Source organism: Leptidea sinapis, chromosome 21 (genome assembly GCF_905404315.1).
Source record: "Leptidea sinapis chromosome 21, ilLepSina1.1, whole genome shotgun sequence".
Lineage (NCBI taxonomy): Eukaryota > Metazoa > Arthropoda > Insecta > Lepidoptera > Pieridae > Leptidea > Leptidea sinapis.
The window spans coordinates 7900778-7919650 of record NC_066285.1 but is presented as its reverse complement, the minus strand read 5'-3'; the positions used below and the strand labels follow the sequence as shown (position 1 = coordinate 7919650).

Genomic DNA, 18873 nt, shown 5'->3' with positions numbered 1-18873 from the left:
ATAAAAACTTCTCCTGGTCCACGGATGTTGATTATATATGTGATAAAGTTAGAATTTTATTCGGGAAGTTCTACCATTTAAGCTATAAAGTACATAAAAGCACGCTGAAATGTTTATATAAGTCCCTAGTGGAGTCTATTATAGACTATGCTCTTGAATGTTATGGTCTAACTTTTAAAACAAATGTAGATAAATTAAGAGTCATACCAAATTAGGTTCCTAAAACTACTTTTTGATAAAATAAAAAAACTAAAATTTTGCCAGTAGCCTTTAAACATAAATATTTACTACTAACTAAACATCATGGCACTCGGGAGCATAGTCTATCGCTGGTAAGTTACAACCATAACACTAGGATAATATCCACGGGCGAATATTATGTACCTAGGGTCAGTAATTATTATGGTGATGGAACTATTAAAAAACGTCATCCCTATTTACTTAACTGCTTGCCCGAGGATATTAGAAACGAGCCTAACAAAGTTAAATTTAAAAATATGTTAAAAAATATCTATTGGAAAGTATTAATTGTTGCTAAAATGTTTATTTCTTGTTACTTAATAACCTATGGTTATTAAATAATATAGTGACACTATTCGATCCCCCTGTCAAACCGTCTAGACGGCTTTGAAGGACAATGTATATTTATCAAAATGTATAATAAATTCTTAGTAAATAAATAATAAATAAAATAAAAAAGATAGATTTTGATCGCTATTAAAACGTCAAAAAAAGTTGAGGTTGACAGTTAACTTTTATAATTGATACACGCACACGAACACAGTGTGACATATAAATCGCGAGTGTAAAACGTAGCTTGTCACGCACACTAAATTATTAACTAATAATACTGGCCTGTTTTCATCGGTTGTCTAGCAAGAGGCTCTATCTAGACGTATAAATTATCTAAGCATATAACAAATATTGAACGTGTCTTGTGTTAAAGTGATTTCCCCTATCCGGGGATTATGTAAATTTTTATCTTTGTCACAATTAAGAAATAAATATGTATATATTCCGAAGCGCTCCACCCTTTTAATAACTAATTCTGTCCGAGCTAATTGCAAGCTGTGTAACAATGGATATCCCGAGTTCGAATTCGGTAGGTGCAAACATTTATGTGATGAATATAGGTGGATGTTTATATGTATTTATGTATGTTTAAGTAAGTATATCGTATTAAATATATCGTTGTCTTGTACCCATAGTACTGTTTTTTTTTTTATGAAAATAAGGGACAAGACGAGCAGGACGTTCAGCTGATGGTAATTGATACGCCCTGCCCATTACAATACAGTGCCGCTTAGGATTCTTGAAACCCCCAAAAATTCTGAGCGGCACTACAACTGCGCCTGTCACCTTGAGACAAGATATGAAGTCTCATTTGCCCAGTAATTTCACTAGCTACGGCGCCCTTCAGACCGAAACACAGTAATGCTTACACATTACTACTTCACGGCAGAAATAGGCGCCGTTGTGGTACCCATAATCTAGCCGGCATCCTGTGCAAAGGAGCCTCCCACTGGCTGTGCTAGGCTAGTTAATTTGTGTAAAAATGAGTCAATATCATTATTATTATTATAATATTCTACAATAGTAAGAACTACAAACGCTGTGTGAAATCATTTGAAGGCAATGCAGAAAACAGAGTTTTCTGAGTTACAAAAATGTGAAAAACGAAAACACGATGCATCTTATACCCATCAAAGTACTAAATTGGACATGAGACAGATAACGCTTCAAGTGTGTGTAAATAAAACTAAACATTGGGATAGTAATTGTTTGAAGTCATTCGCAGTTGACAATTTAATAAGTGAAATGGTTGCGTTAGAAGAGGAATTTGAAGTTTACGAGGTTAAGTTACTTTTTCTTGTATTAAAAACATAAGAAATTAATGTATGTATTTTGATTTTGTAAATTGTTTTTTTTCTGATATTAAATTTACTGAGACTATATTCGCAAAACATTGGCAGGAAATTTGCATTTTAATACATGCGAATATCCGTGAATGGGAATATTCGCAAAAAAACAATTAGCTCGGACATCACTATTATACATAAGTTAGTTTTTATGTACTTTAGTAAAATACATCTGTTTTATTTAATATGGTGGCCATTTTGGAGTAGCTTATTTTTTAAAATAAAAATAAGTGAAGAGACGATGAGGACGTTCAGTTGATGTTAATTGATACGCCCTGCCCATTACAATGCAGTGTCGCTCAGGATTCTTGAAAACCCAAAAATCTGATCAGCACTACAACTGCGCTCGTCACCTTGAGACATACGAAGTTAATTCTCATTTGCCCAGTGATTTCACTAGCTACGGCGCCTTTCAGACCGAAACACAGTAATGCTTACACATTGCTGCTTCACGGCAGAAATAGGCGCCCTTGTGGTACCCATAATCTAGCCAACATCCTGTGCAAAGGAGCCTCCCACTAGTCCCGCTAGTATTATTATTATTAACCCTGTCTATTGTAAAACATATTCTGATTCCATGTGTGCAAGGCATAATTACATTTGATGAAGCATATTATGACATGCCCATCAAATATATTTCTTACTATAATATTATTCAATATCTTGCAACTACCGTATTTTTGATGTGTCTATTAATTATCAATAATATATATATATATATTAGTACTACAATTAATTTCAAAAAGATGTACAATGGATAAATACTATCTGTGTCTATTCTATCAGAATTGTCAACTTAAATTAAATCCTGTTTGTCCCAACATAATGACTAGGATGATTACTTTAATATTTGGGGTCTTGGAACTTATTGGTAGGTGGTATTTAATAAATTTTGGAATATGCTTTATATCCTTATTATCTTGTTATGTGTTTATAAAAAAATTAGCAGTAGATTTTCAAATGACTCTTTATTATAATCTCTCAATTTTAATTTGCATATTTCAGAAAGGGATAATGAAAAGATTTGACTCAATCATGTTTCAATGTGCTATACATATTATGTCTATTAATTCTATAGTTAAAACCTCTGTTATTATTTTCATAATATCCAATGGCTAATAAAAGCACACTTAGTATTTATTATCAGAACTGCAGGGGCATTCGTACAAAGTTACACACACTTTACACTAACATATTGACTAACTGCTATGACATTATCTTACTTACAGAGACATGGCTTATACCTGATATAAATAATTCTGAATTTATTGACTCCCGTTACTGTGTGTTCAGACATGACAGAGACCGCTCCATAACTAACAAAAAAGATGGTGGAGGAGTTCTAATAGCAGTGCTTGAACACCTCCGTTCCATTCCAATGCATCCATCTATGGTAAGTGCTTATCCAATTGAGTGTGTTGCTTTACAACTACCAAGTGCTAACCCCCATGTATTTAACATTATTATAGCTATTTATATCCCGCCAAATGTATCTGACGATATCTATGTCAATTTTCTTGACACATTAGCAAACCAAATGAACAAGAGTTCCGTTAATAAGTTTATTATTGTTGGTGACTTCAATCTGCCATCTATTGACTGGATTAGGTGTCAGGATCACATAGATATATCCGATAAATGCCCACTAACGACACCCAGAATTCATTTGCAACAGTTTATGTCATTAACTAATAGCTTTCAGTACAACCCATTTAAAAATCACTTGAACAAATTACTTGACCTAGTCATTAGCAGTGTGAACTGTCAAATATTGCAACCCAGTAAATCTCTAGTTAATATTGATGCACACCATCCACCCATATATATTTTAACATTTTTTGATATATTTACTCCACTACTAAAGAAAAAGGTTATGAGGTATAATTTTAATAAAGCTGACTATATATCAATTAACAAGGAGATTGACAATACTGACTGGGACTCGTTACTAAAAGATACATCCTGCGAGCTATCCGTAGCAAAGTTTTATGAAATCATTAATACTACTATTAAAAATAACATACCGCTTTCAAATCTTAAAAATATGCAATTTCCCATTTGGTTTTCACCGTCTCTGATACACATTTTTAAAAATAAATCCCGAGCATGGAGTAGGTGGAAGAAATATAATAATATCTCGGATTATGAAACTTTCTCCATGTTTAGAAGACGTTTCAAGAAAGAATGCGGATTATGTTACAAAAGGTACATTAATTCTGTAGAGGATAGTGTTCACTCTAATATTAAATATTTTTGGAACTATGTAGCCAACAGTAAAAAAAAGATTGGTATTCCACATCATATGACATACAAGGACTTCTCCTCTAGTAATCCTGAAACTATTTGCGATATGTTTTCTTCTTTTTTTGAATCTTCTTATGAGCCATCAAGTCTTAATTTAGATAACTGGGCCCCCCCTTTATGCACAAACACTAATAACACTAATGTAAGTAATCTGAGTGTCACATTATCAGATATAAAAATTAAACTGAAATCTCTGGACCCTTCAAAAGGTCCGGGACCTGACGGAATTCCAGCTAGGTTTCTTAAAAATACATGGGAAACCATCTCCTATCCAATACAAATAATATTTAATAAATGTCTGAATGAAGGAATATTCCCTAGCGTTTGGAAGCATGCAAATTTAGTTCCGATTCATAAAAACGGACCTAGAAGTAATGTTGAAAAATACCGCCCTATCTCAATAATGTCATCTTTGTCAAAGGTCTTTGAGAGTCTTGTACATGATAAAATTTACCCCCTACTTCACAACAGTATATTAGAACAACAGCATGGCTTTGTCAAGGGAAGATCAACCACAACAAATTTAATTTTATTCACGACCTCTCTTTTCCATAACATTGATCAAAATATTCAAACCGATACTGTTTACACAGATTTTCAAAAGGCGTTTGACAAAGTTGACCACAAAATATTATTGGATAAAATATCCTACAATGGCATAAAAGGCAACCTGCTTCGTTGGTTTGCATCCTATCTTACTAAACGTACCCAGAAAATCGTCATTAGTGGTTATGAGTCTCGACCTGTTAATGTAACATCCGGTGTTCCTCAGGGATCTATTCTAGGACCTTTTTTATTCGTTCTATTTATTAATGATATTCACACATGTTTCCTAAATTCAAAATTCTTACTTTATGCAGACGACCTGAAGATATATAAAACCATATCAAATCCTTCTGACACTATTCTCTTGCAACAGGACTTAAATAGACTCACCGACTATTGCAACGCTAATAAATTGTTCCTGAGCATTCCCAAGTGCCACTCTATAACGTTTTCTAAAAAAAGAAATATTATTACCTCCCAATATTCCCTTTGCAGTTCAAATCTAGCTAAGATGTGCAGTGTCCGTGATCTTGGCATACAGCTTGACTCAACTACATTTAGACCAGCACATCAACAACATTGTAAACAATGCATATAAGATGTTTGGATTTGTCATGCGCGTATCCCGCCAGTTTAAACAACATACAACATACATAACACTTTACAAATCACTAATACGTCCTCAACTTGAATACGCTGTACAGGTCTGGGATCCTCTGTACAGTAAATATACCGATATGATTGAGACTTTACAGCGTAAATTTCTAAAATCGACTCATTATAGATGTTACCGATCTAAATCATCATACCCCGATCTGCTACAAAAATATAATTTACAGACCCTAAAGACCAGAAGGAAACTTCTTGGGGCTAAAACATTATATGGATTATGTAACAACAAATATGACTGCAGTGATTTAGTACACAATCTAAACTTCCAGGTCCCAAGAGTTGTATGTCAGCGCAGTGTACGTAAGCGTCCCCTTTTTGCAGTTAGCCCAATTCGAACCAACTCCGGCAAACGCGCGCCTCTGCAACGCCTATTTAGCACATACAATGAAATCTTTTCAGATATTGACATATTAGGTATATCGGAACGACAATTCAAATCAGCAATTAATAGCACATTGAAACAGCATCAACTTAATTAATGTTATTTAATTAAATTTAAACTTAAATCTCATTGTTATTAAATTAAATATTCTCATTGGAGACTTATATGTAACATCATAATAATATTGTAAGCTACATCTGTTTGTAATAACTACTTTTCTTTCTTGTTACCTAACACTTAAATAGTAACCCGTGGACATTGTCGTTGGTTATGCACTCAGTACTATTTATGTTATTTCTTCCTCTAATGTAATCATCTAGTGTGTAATTGTTTGTGTCCCAAATAAAATAAAAATAAAACCCTAAAATAAATTATGACACAAGAGTGTTTGGGGTTGGTTACCTTATATTTGGTAGTAGCTGTAAGTGGCTGATAGCCCAGCGTTTGTTCCGCGGTTCGCTTCTGTTGGATAACGTCACGGCCCAGGAGGTCGTTGAACCTTAATAACAACAACACAATATTAATATTAGGGGTCAAAGTATGAAATTGCCGATTTTTACTGAAAAATTGAAAATCGTTTTTTTTTAATTACGTTTTAAATAGTATAAAAGTAAAATTTTCAGAACTTCCAATAAACGGCTCCAATAAAGCTCTGTGAACGGCTGGATCTCCTGGCGTTGCGTAGAGACGTCGTCGCTTCATTGTGTGTCTTCTACCGCATTTATCACGGGGAGTGTTCCGAAGAGCTGTTTCACCTGATTCCTGCCACCGAATTCTACTTTCGCATGACACAACACAAATTAGAATATCATCCCCACCACTTGGATGTGTGGCGGTCGTCCGCAGTGCGGTTATCAAGGAACTTACCACTTCCACGTACGAACGAACGTATGACCGTATGAACATCCACGTACTAGAAAGCTGTGGAATGAGCTTCCTTGTGCGGTGTTTCCGGGACGCTACAACATGTGCCTTCATAAAAAGTGTGTACATCTTCCTTAAAGGCCGGTAACGCTGCTGTGTGTTGAGGGTGATAATGGGCGGAGGTGATCACTTAACACCAGGTGAACCATACGCTCGTTTATCCTCCTTTTCTATAAAAAAGCGTCCAAATGATTTGAGTTTTCTTTAGTGTTAATTCCGCCAATATTTGTCTTTAAACAATTCGACACGTGTTTCGCCTCTACACGGGGCATCCTCAGGACGTGTTGTCTCGCCAAAATCTGGCACGAGACTTGCCACGTGTCGAATTGTTTAAAGACAAATATTAGCGGAATTAACACTAAAGAAAACTCAAATCATTTGGATAATTATGGATTTCCGCAAAGTAACGCCTACTTCAATAATTTTTTTTTTCATAAAAAAGAGATATAAATTTGAACATCACTAGTCGGAACCCAGAGTGAATTCAGAGTGGTAGTCTTGAGCTCCTCCTGGCGAGTGCCGTGTCCAGATAGTAAGTAAATGACTGGTTGGTCTACCTCTGGGTGAGATGTCTCCGCAGCAGGCTCTTGGTGGCCGGGATGTTGAGCAGAGCAGCCAGTAACTCGCCCGTGAACCGAGTCTCCAGCAGCATCAGACCGCCATGCACTCCTGACATATTATTAAATTGACATAACACATTCAAATATTTTGATACAAATATAATAATAACTTATTGAAAGTCAAAACTACCACCCATTCGTAAAAGTATACCTCAGACCTAAGAACGGGCACAACAAACTCAGCGGGCTTCTTTGTACACGCTTTTTATTAGCTTCACCTGTATGTATGTTTGTTTGTAACCGACTCATTTGGGCGCGATCTTGACCCACTTTAAACGGCCAGATTTCGTTCAAACTTTGTAGATTTATCGACGACCGATGTAATACATTGCTTTGCAAAAAAGAAAATAATACTTTTGTTAATTTATATATTTCTTTTACTATTGTCAATAAGGCAGGAACTGATGTTTAATTTTAACCATTATCTTTAACCGATATATTAAATTCTAATATTAGGAAATGTTCGCATACCAAAGAGAATTTAGTGTTTTTAGCATGTTTTTTCATTTTTTTTAACTATTATATAATATTATTGAAGTGAAACTTCTTTAGAATCGTTGATTTCAAACCGGATGCAACGGAAAAAAGGACAGGTAAGAGACACAAATACAAAAATGTGATGATTGAAGTGAAAACTTCTTTATCATCATTGTGATTTGAAAGTCGATGAAACGAAAAAGCGACAGTAAAAAGAGCAGTCACATCAATTCATAATATTTAATGGGAGATAATGAGATAGGAAGCATAATACAATGTTTTGGTACCAGGCGATCATAGTTAAAGAAGAGTCTTAAGTATGGCGCGAGTATACCTTAATATATCCTGACTCCAAGCGCACGACGTATTACTATATAGACACTATGAGAACATATTATTATTATATATATTAGTGGTAGTAGGAATGTCTTTCATAACGGTTGAAATCATGTGTCATCCTAGCAACACGTACCAGGAATTCATATGCAGTTTAGAGGTTCATGCACCATGCAGGTTTCACTTCTGACATGTATACTTTGTACGCACGCAATGTTTTTTTTATTTTATACAAATATGGTTAGAATGTAATATGGTACCAAAAATACAAAGTAATACCTAAATCTGGCCTGTCTTAATCGGTTGTCTAGCAGGCTCTATCTAGACATATAACGACGCCAAACAAGGCTTAAAATGTCTGATAAATGCCAAGCAACTTTTCTCTGCTATTGTTGATTAAAAAACTTCATAAGCGTTAAATATCTCAAAACTAAGTTACAGTTTCAACCACAAAAAAATTATAGTTTGATTCGCATCCAACTTATAGCCTGTACACATGGTTTGATTTGGTACGTCCGGACCATCGGATGGTTTGGTAGGCGCCTTGCACCAATTGGCCCAGCGTCGTACTCGGTATGGTCCGGACGGAAATAATAATAATTTTGTTTTAAATAGCGACATACCGTCGAAAATGGTCCTATACCAGACTGCGTCCGATGGTTCGGCCGTACCAAATCCGATCATGTATTTAGGCTGTTAGACAGTATGGAGCACTTACCGGCTCCTCTCAAGTTGGGCGCGTATTCAGCGAGGTCGATCTCCTTAAGCCACTGCATCACCCGATGCGACGACCACCGTGCCAGCTCCCCAGGGTTGCCGAAGCCGCCATCGCTCTCGACTTCAGTTCCCACGGGCATCACCTCGCCCTCGGCCGCACGGCGTATCATCGTCTCAGGGTTGAACTTGTTGTCGCGGAGAACTTGAATACCTGGATAAAGTTGCACCCTACAGTCGCATCTATTGCACGTCACGACCATACCATCCACATTAGCTCTATATAGTAAAGCCAACAAGACGGGATAAAGAATATAAACAAAGGGTCAGGGGCTCTAAACATTTTCTGCGATATCTATGAATATTAAAAAGAATTGATATATTTCAAAGCTTGTCTAAAACTGATTCCGAAATTAAAATAAAAAAAATACTTACAATAATAGAAAAAGTCAACAAGAAAACTATCAGTTACGGATTAATAATAACAAAAAACTAATTAATACGTAAACGAAAAAATACGCATTACTTCGAACGCAAGCCACGGACCAAATGTTGATAACTGAGGTACTGACTGCTTTCCTGTACCACGAAATACGCAACAACAGCTGTCGTCGACCAACTGACGCCAAGAGTGATAGGGACAGATATAATAATCGCTCGCCATCGCAACGTAATTCAGTAACGGTCCGTGTGTTTACATTCTTTATCTCGTCACATTGGCCTTCTCTACATGACCAAACCATAGATAGAAAAAAGAAATGTAAATAGTTATCAATGTAATTTTGCGTCATATTTTTATCGTGACGCTATATATAATCTGATATATAAATTCAAATATTTTATATTATAATATTCAAATATTAAATATTTTATATTATTATTGGATTTTTGCTTTGTTAGGCCAAAGAATATAACATTTTGCGTGCATACATAAGTACACACACACTTTTTGTTATTCAAAATAGGATTTAAAATCATTTATTGAACGTCAAAAACTACCACCAATTCGAAATATGCCTCAAACCTGAGAGGAATGTGCGCAAGAAACTCAGCGAGCTTTTTTGTCTTAACTTAGTTACAATGTGTGTAGTATAATCTAGCCTGAAGGCGTTCGCTTAATTGCCAGTTTGTGGTATTATTAACAAAATCATCAAAGTGGATGTAAATACTACGTAATCAGAGGCGAGATTGCCAAAGTAAAAATTGAAATTTAATTTAGTATGAAACATGCAGTGAGAGTTTAGTTACACGTGAGTGATTTTACATAAGTTTGAAATAGAAATTACAAGACAACGAAGTATAATCCGGCTAAGTTTGAACAGTTGCTTATAGCATAGTAGATTTCGTCTGACCACAATGTACGCCATGTTTGGGTCGCTGGTCTTACTAATGGTTACATTTAACTCGAAGGACCACGATGTACGGTGTTATGGTTGCCGTACAGATTAATTTATGTTTGGTTCATGAATGAATGAACCAATTGTACTTAAGGCTCGTTTAGCCTTAAGTACAATTGGTTTATTGAACAAAGTCTAAATGGCTAAAATGGTAAATGATTATGAGCACTTGCGAACCGATTGATGCTCGAACGTAAACTGGGGGAAAATGTGGAAACACGGCACGCGCCAGCGTAACCGCTGACAGGGCAATTTTCCACTCGTACACTCTCCGTTTTATTTACACGCTTTATATTAGCTTCATTTGTATGTTTGTAACCGACTTCTTTGGGCGCGATTTTTACCCACTTTAAACGGCTAGATTTCGTTCAAATTTTGTAGATTTAACGAGGACCGATGACATTACACTAATTTGATAAAATTATTTAAGTTTTCAATTGCAAAATATAATTTTTGTTAATTTATGTAATTTTTAAATAAATAAATCACTAATAAGCGCTATCTAGTAATTTATTGTAAACTACAAAGGAAACGCGTGATATGTCAAGACAGTTCCACAAAATTTTAAGTAACTAATTCGTTTAGGCTTCTAAACGAATTAGATACTTAATAATTAATAGATGGCGGTGAATTTATATTTCCATTATAAATTATTAATGCGTAATTTAACTGAGCTAATTATTGTAAGAGCTAGTTTGGGGATCTCGGGCTAGCTGAATTAAGTGATCATTCAATATAACTAAAATATTTTTATTCGCAAATATTAAAATCCCTTCATTCAATCTAAAAAGATTAACTAAAAAATGAAAAATAAATAATAGTTTAAAAAAAAACTAAAGAACACGCTTTATATAAAATTCAATTAAAGCGTGTTCTTTAGTGTTTTTTTAAACTATTATTTATTTTTACAAGATAATAGCTGTCACCTGTCAATCTATCTTAGAGAGTTTCGCTAGGCTGATGGTAATCTTTACCACACAGCTTACTACTCTGACACCGTGTGAGTACCTCGCTTGATGGACAGTGCGTGCAAGGCGTGCGTGACCCGCAGATGCACGTGCAGCTCGTGGTGCGTCAGTCGGTGCAGCATCCTCGCGTCCAGGGCAGCCTCAGCCGCCGCCGCCCGCGCCCCACACGCCCCCACATCTTCCAACCACCTCAACGTCCACGCCGTGTCCAGTCTACCCGCTGCTGTCAACAAAGGGTCCCCGTGGCCGCCCTGCATTTAATAAATATCCTTACAGCATTACTTATACGTCTAGATAGACTATGACACATGACAACAAAAAAAAATGACGAAATAAATCGATCAATGACGAAGTCAAAATGTAGACTTTTCATTTTGAGCAAATATGAACACACTGTACAATTATGTCATTAAGTCAACTAAGTAACTTGAATCTTATTTGTCGAAAATTATTGAGTTCATTACTATTTATTCCTCTATTTTGAGCAATGCCCGCACACTAACACAAACTGGCATACAAATCGCGATTGTAAGACGTAGCTTGTCACGCACACTAAAGCATTACACCTGGCCTGTTTTTATCGGTTATCTAACAGCAACTTATCTAACTACATACCATATTTAATATGTTCACAGCATACATTTTTTATTTTACAAACATATTTTTTTTCATTCAAAATAGGTGATTTAAATCACTTATTTAAAACCAACCGCACAATCGAAAAGATAGACTCAAAACAAAGATAAAAAAATTAATTTGTTATTGATTGGCAGGACAAATAACTGCACGACTTACCAGACGTTAAACGACTAGTTATTTTAGACTGAACTACCCACAAATCCCAAAGTTTCAGTAAATTAACCATCAATTTATATTTATTTTGCGACATCAAAGTATTACTTATAATTCTTCCGCTTCTTCACTTTCAGAGCGCCATTTGTTTCCGAAGCGGTAGTACTATTAGAAATGACATCAAAAAGAATTCTAAAGAAATCAATTTTGAGAAAATAAAGCCTTTTTACGTTTTTAAGTATCATATTCGTGTTAAGTGTGACAGTCAGGTATCTATAATCTATGTCTATTGCGATTTATATATATCTGTGCTCACTCTCTCGTAATGGCCACTAATTTACACAATACACGATGTTAAACTTATTCTGTATTTTACTTATAAACGCGAAATAAATATATTCCATGTTTAAAACATTTTATCCTTATCTTACCTCTGTTATTACATAATAACATGAAAGGGAGGAGTAATTTTAAACTTTAAACACTGCGTTTATAAGTAAAACATGTGATGTCTAAGAACCCGTGGACCCCAGACCTACGTCATTTTATAAAAGCTGAAAGTTTGTCAGCGCATGCTCCCAACACAGGTTAGAACGATGGTCCATTATGGACTTTGGATTGCAGTGGATTTGAACAGATTTGATCTGTAAAATACCGATCTAAATACATCAAACAATAAAGTGCGATTTCTCGGTATTACCTTCAGAATATTATTACAAATCACGTTATTTATTGACCTAATGTTTATGAAATTATACCTATACCTATAAAAATACCTAGAGTGTAGAATTTTAACAATAATGATTATAGAACAATTTTAAAATAAACATCTTATTGTATATCGATTACAACTTCCTTTACAGAAAGCTTATTATCGATAGAAGATGTCCTTACCCTATACGCCGTACGAAGTTCTCTTGACTCTATGACGTATCTTTATTAATTATCCTGTTACGGAACCATCACAAATATGTATTCTAGATGTGCTATTGAAAGTTGAAACTCACCAAGAGATCAGTAAGCGCCAGCATGATTTTCTTCTTGTGCATGGGATGTTTAATGCCCAATTCTTTTTCTATGGTGTTGGAGGAGGCGGCCGCCATCACTCCCTTGTCACTGTTACTGAGCCAGGCGCGCGCCGGACTCACGTAAACTTCAAAACCTAAACTCTCCAGCCAACCGCAAGTCGTTTCACAATCCCACTGCCGCACATCTGTTGTCTGCCTAATAGTACATTATGATACAAAAGTCAAAGTCATATAATCTTTATTCAATTTGGCTTAAATTAAGCACTTTTCGTCAATCTTTTCTATAAATATTTCTATTAAATTACTGAATCAACCATATGTTCGGAAAAAGTTGAGCTCGTGAGAAGAATATACAAAAAACACAACGGCCACTCTTTTCAATCAAATAGAGTAACTTACAATGGCTGTAATATACATAACAAATTAGTTTGTAAGGTGCTACATTCAATATATGAATCATGCTGCATCCAATAATATTAAATATTTAATAAAAATAATAAACTGTGTAAATATAACTTATCGTATATTGGATGCATCAACCTTTAGAGCTTGAATTCATTGTTTGTGTAAGGATGCTCCGTGAACATGACATCGTGATTGCTCTCATAATAAGTAATATCATCCAACAAATACAATGATTTATTCTGATAAGCTGATCATTACATACTAGTTTGTATTTTACGCGCGAGCCGCAGGGGGAAGACTATTAGAGAACCGATAGTGATGACCCATGCAAACGCGTTTCATACGTTTCCAATACGATTGCATTAAAAAAAAATGGCAGTTGTAGACGCTGCCGACAGAAGTAAAAACTTAGAACTTTTAGTGTTAAAATTTCAAATTTCATAATGTTTAAAAAACAATTAAATTAATAATTTCATGTATTTTTTAAAACATTCTCAATAATATATTGATAATCAAACAAAAACACTATTTCAACAATGCACAGTTTGGATTTTGCATATTTCATATATTAATTCATCATTTGCAGACGATACACAGAAAATGACGAAATAAATCGATCAATGACGAAGTCAAAATGTAGACTTCACGAGCAATGCATGCACACTAACGCAAAGTGTCACACAAATCGTGAGTGTAAGACGTAGCTTGTCACGCACACTATTATAAGTATTAAACCTGGCATGTTCTTATCGGTTGTCTAACAGCAACTCTATCTAGACATTATCAAAGGATTACAGTGTGTCCTAACCAGGCCATGGTCTGCGAGCGATGCCGCGGCGTGGAGTTCCGGAGTGAGCTCCTCGTGAAGTCGTCCCCCTCGAGCCTCACCCCCGCGCCGGCCCGCGCGCGTACTTCTCGCAGCGACGGAGACGGGCTGCCACGTGGTATCGTCTCCTCCTTTTCCGCTGAAACCAGATGATACTTAGACTTTGCTCAGACTTTACTTACGTAAAACTTAGCTGAGTGTGTCAAAATGGGAACTTGACTTTTGCATTGGACTTAGCATAAGCTCAGCATAATCTCAGCTGTCATATGACTATAAACACCAAATCAAAGCGCCAAGCTGAGTTTTACGTTAGTAAAATTTGAGTATCGTCAACCAAAGAGCTATTATACTTTATCCAAGCCACTTTATACACTGTTTGCTTTAGTAGCCGGTTACAAGCTGAAAGTACACTTTAACCTAAAAGACCGCCGACCATAAAATCTACATAAAAAAGTACAATAGGTGGCATAGCCGCGTCAAACAGATTGTGATTAAGTATTAAGCGGTAGCAATTCAGTTACATAAAAAAGCGATAAGCGGAAGGCGGACTGGCTCCAAATGGTTCAGTACCATCGAACTAGATAAAACACAAAGTACTTTTTAAACACTTTTGTAAACATTTCTTTTGTTTTTTTATTTCGCCATCTTTACTTATAATGGTAATACAAACTCTGTTAAAATTAAGGCTGCCTGATGCGGTTTATATCGGCATATCGGCAGACATATTTGTGGCGTTACAATGATTCAAACGAAAAGTACCGTTTGCAATATGAGGACTGTTTGCGGACATCACGTAGACGTTGACACATCACACGTCGATACGTCAAAATCGTTATAACTAATTGTATTCTATGTGTGCATCACTTTAAAATCCAGAAATCTTGTGTTACATAATTTACTGCCACGTCATCACACATCACTTCAAGCAAGGTAACCAAGGCAATTTTAGAACACATCACAAGATAGGTTGTGAAAATGAAACCTTAATAAAAACAAACCAACAAAAATATACAAAACTTTTACGACACACAACAACATGCAGTGAAAATTCAGGTTAACAGAGCGATTATGAAAAATTAATATATATGCTAAGAAAGTAATATGATATCAGCCATTATTGTTTGCCAAAATTTACAAATTCAACAAAATTCATACTAAATAAATGAATAAAGAGAACGTTCAGCTATCAAGTTAGACGTTGTGTTTAACGACTAGGTTAGTTATTTATACGTTAATTACTGACATTCGAAAAACTGACTGATTTTAATATATGGCTGCGACATCGAACTAAATCAGAATTGAAAGTATTATATATATTTTATCTTGAATATTAGCGTATTAGTTTTCCAAATCACTATTGTATCACAGCTGTTAATACGTGGGCCATACTGAAAGTTTCTAGATTGTGCGTTTCGAAAACTGTGAGGCGGTAGTACAATTAATCTAACTCGAGAATAAATTCACGCAATGATTTTTTTGGTTTAAGCTAACAAAAAAGTTACCACAGACTTCAAGAGGCATTTGGTGATAAAACTCCATCTCGTAGCTCTGTGTATTCCTGGTACGGCGACTAATGTTAAAAGGCATAAAAGGCCTTTATTTTCTCAAAATTGATTCCTTTAGAATTCTTTTTGATGTCATTCTTGGCTTAGGCTTCGGAAACAAATGGCGCTCTGAGAGAGCAGAAGCGGCGCAAGAAACTCACCCAGCATTCTTTTTTTGCGCTCTTTTCAATAAAAATATACAATATTGTACAGTCATTTCTATCGCTATAAAGTTATCACAATTACACCATCATATGTTACCATAACTACTTCTACTATTACATATTCTTTGCCATAACCAAAGACATTCATACATTTTTATTCACCTAGTGGTTGCCTCTCTTTCTATAGCGTGACTCTTACCTCTTCTGACGACATTAGGGTTGTCTTCTTTACGTTTACATCTTTTAAAAATAGCTTAGTTTTTCCTATAATATAAATAGGTATTTAATCGTAATTTTAAATCAATATTCTTTCGTTGTCAATCCTACATTAGTTGTATATAGTAATGTATGCGTTAGAAGACCACATGACATAGTCAGACCTGCTTAGTATAGGAAATAAATAGCTAGCTATTATACATGGTAATTTCATTATAATAATAATCACGTCAAATTAGATTGTTTCAGCGTCTTTAGAAGACTTAATAAAAATTTGGATCGCAATGACTTTTTTATTGTTTGTCAAATTTTAAAAGATCGGTCGGACCGGTGAAATAGTTGACGAACAAAGCCAACTTGCCTCACTGTTCGCTCGTGAGTCCCTACTGGATAGCCACACTAGCGTGGCTTCCGTGCGTACCTAACATTTCGATACCTACACAGGGAGTGAGACAGGCCTGCCATAACTAGATACCCCATAGAAGACGAGAACTGATTGAAACTAATAAAAACAATTACATGACAGCAAATTCATTATGTATTAGGTATTGGTATGAGAGCCGATGAAGGTTCGGGTCGGTTTTTTTATGATAATAAGGGACGAGACAAGCAGGACGTTCAGCTGATGGTAATTGAAACGCCATGCCCATTACAATGCAGTGCCGCTCAGGAGTCTCAAAAAACCGAAAAATTCTGAGCGGCACTACAGTTGCGCTCGTCACCTTGAGACATAAGATGTTAAGCCTCATTTGCCCAGTAATTTCACTAGCTACGGCGCCCTTCAGACCGAAACACAGTAATGCTTACACATTACTGCTTCACGGCAGAAATAGGCGCCATTGTGGTACCCGTAATCTAGCCGGCTTCCTGTGCAAAGGAGCCTCCCACTGGTTAGCTTTGTACCGCATGATTTAACGGATGGGCAGAAACGGTTACGTGTGAGTGTTGCCGCGAAGAAAAGTCAAAGCATCGGCAAGTTGCTTCTTTTTTCGAATAGACAGGACACTACAGTAACGCTACAAAAAAAGGATAGTTACATCAATATATTCCAACAATCCTTTGAAATAATCTTTGTTCGTATAATAATCCTTATCCAGCTCGATTTTGGACTTTGGATTTTGGAAAGAACAACCTCTTGCTAAGATAGAAATAAATTTGATGGCTTCTTGAATGTTACAAAAATTATAGATTAATAGAACACCTGCCATTTGAAAGATGATTTTAATTTGCCTTCTTTGACAGGCACTTAAATCTAATCTTCAACTATGCAGATTATAATATTAAAGATGAAAATAAGTGCTTGCCCAGAGTTTTTGAAATTTTTCGCCTATATGGCGTCGCAGCATAGTCGTCTTTCATCACGGCAACTCCTGCTCACATTCCACTAAGGTAGTATACGAGGTTGAGGTCCTTCAATATAGAAAAACTGACGAAGTACTCCATGTATTCAAGGCTTAACAACTTCTGATTTTTTTTTACGAATAATACATATTAAGAAGACCTAAAGAAGCAGCTAATGAGTTTTAGGAAACCATTAAAGATATCCCTCAAGAAGCACTTTAATATATGACGCTATACAATGATTCCAAAGAGTGCAAAAATATGTAAATGATTGAAAAACAATAAATATATCATAAACGTAATATAAACGTATTAATAAAAATCCAGAAACTTACAGTATGACCTAAGTAACGGGGGTCGATATTGGAAATGCCATTTTTTCTTTCGAATCATTAAGAAAGCGATCGATAAGAGCATAAATAAAGAGAAATAGTTTAATAGATCAGTGTGGTGATGGGAAAGAGTGGGATAGGGTTAGGGTGTCCCCAGAGACCTAGATTAGGTACGGAGTGTCCGCGTCCCCTGGCCACCACCATGTTGTGTTTACCGAACGCGACCCGCGCCTCTGTCATCGTGGGCAGCACCGAAGAGCGCGGGAGAGACGAGTACATGTGGGTGTTTCGCTCGATCTGGCGCCCGTAGTTGGCGGGCGGCGTCTGGAATTATATATCTGTGGTAATGCTTATGTTTAATTTTTATCTTACATTGACAAGTGACGTGGTATCTTCGGTACGCGACAGGTGATAGGAGTATGTTGTCTTATTTAATACTGATTGATAACGTTTAGTACAATACGCATGTTGATTTCTCTTCTGCAATTGCAAAAGAACTTGGGCGATGGTGTTCAATTACAAAAAGGTGACCCGTACGATCAGTTTACCTAATCCCATATGTTTTTTTTTTCTAAATTATAACCATAGATAAACGCCGAATGAATTGAATACATTTATCATATGTTGGCTCAATACTGTTGAGCTTATTAGAATCTGACAAAGTCTTTATTGTATTAGTTTAGATTTAATTTATCAATCATCACGCTACGTTTCTTTATCCATAAGAAATTATAAACCAATTACCCTGGGTGGCGCTGGTCTGGTGAGGGGCGAGGTGTCAGGCACTGGGGGCGCACGCTCCATCAAGCCGCGTTCTGCCACTCTCAGCCGCACCTCGCTCAGCTTCGATAGCAACTCGAGCTTCTGTGTCTCTAGCGACGACCGTTCAACCATTTCCTGTTAACCAAAGTAAATCTTACAAGTAAGAAAAAAAGCGTTCGTAAAGTTCTGGAATCTTACTGTTCC

The 18873-nt window shown here is 35.9% G+C and overlaps 1 protein-coding gene across 7 annotated transcripts in view; it reads right to left on the bottom strand.

The window, feature by feature from the left end:
- The window catches only part of LOC126970445 (liprin-beta-1), a 91500-nt gene that overhangs the window by 12479 nt on the left and 60148 nt on the right, over positions 1 to 18873 (bottom strand). For 6 of the 7 annotated variants that reach the window (XM_050816337.1, XM_050816338.1, XM_050816332.1 and 3 more), the window contains 8 exons: positions 18652 to 18804; positions 18069 to 18231; positions 14293 to 14449; positions 13059 to 13275; positions 11300 to 11510; positions 8899 to 9108; positions 7305 to 7416; positions 6226 to 6322 (listed from right to left, as the gene is read on the bottom strand). In XM_050816337.1, coding sequence (XP_050672294.1) covers positions 6226 to 6322; positions 7305 to 7416; positions 8899 to 9108; positions 11300 to 11510; positions 13059 to 13275; positions 14293 to 14449; positions 18069 to 18231; positions 18652 to 18804 — 1320 coding nt within the window. The remainder of the gene's footprint in view (positions 1 to 6225; positions 6323 to 7304; positions 7417 to 8898; positions 9109 to 11299; positions 11511 to 13058; positions 13276 to 14292; positions 14450 to 18068; positions 18232 to 18651; positions 18805 to 18873) is intronic. The other variant, XM_050816335.1, reaches the window with a different exon arrangement.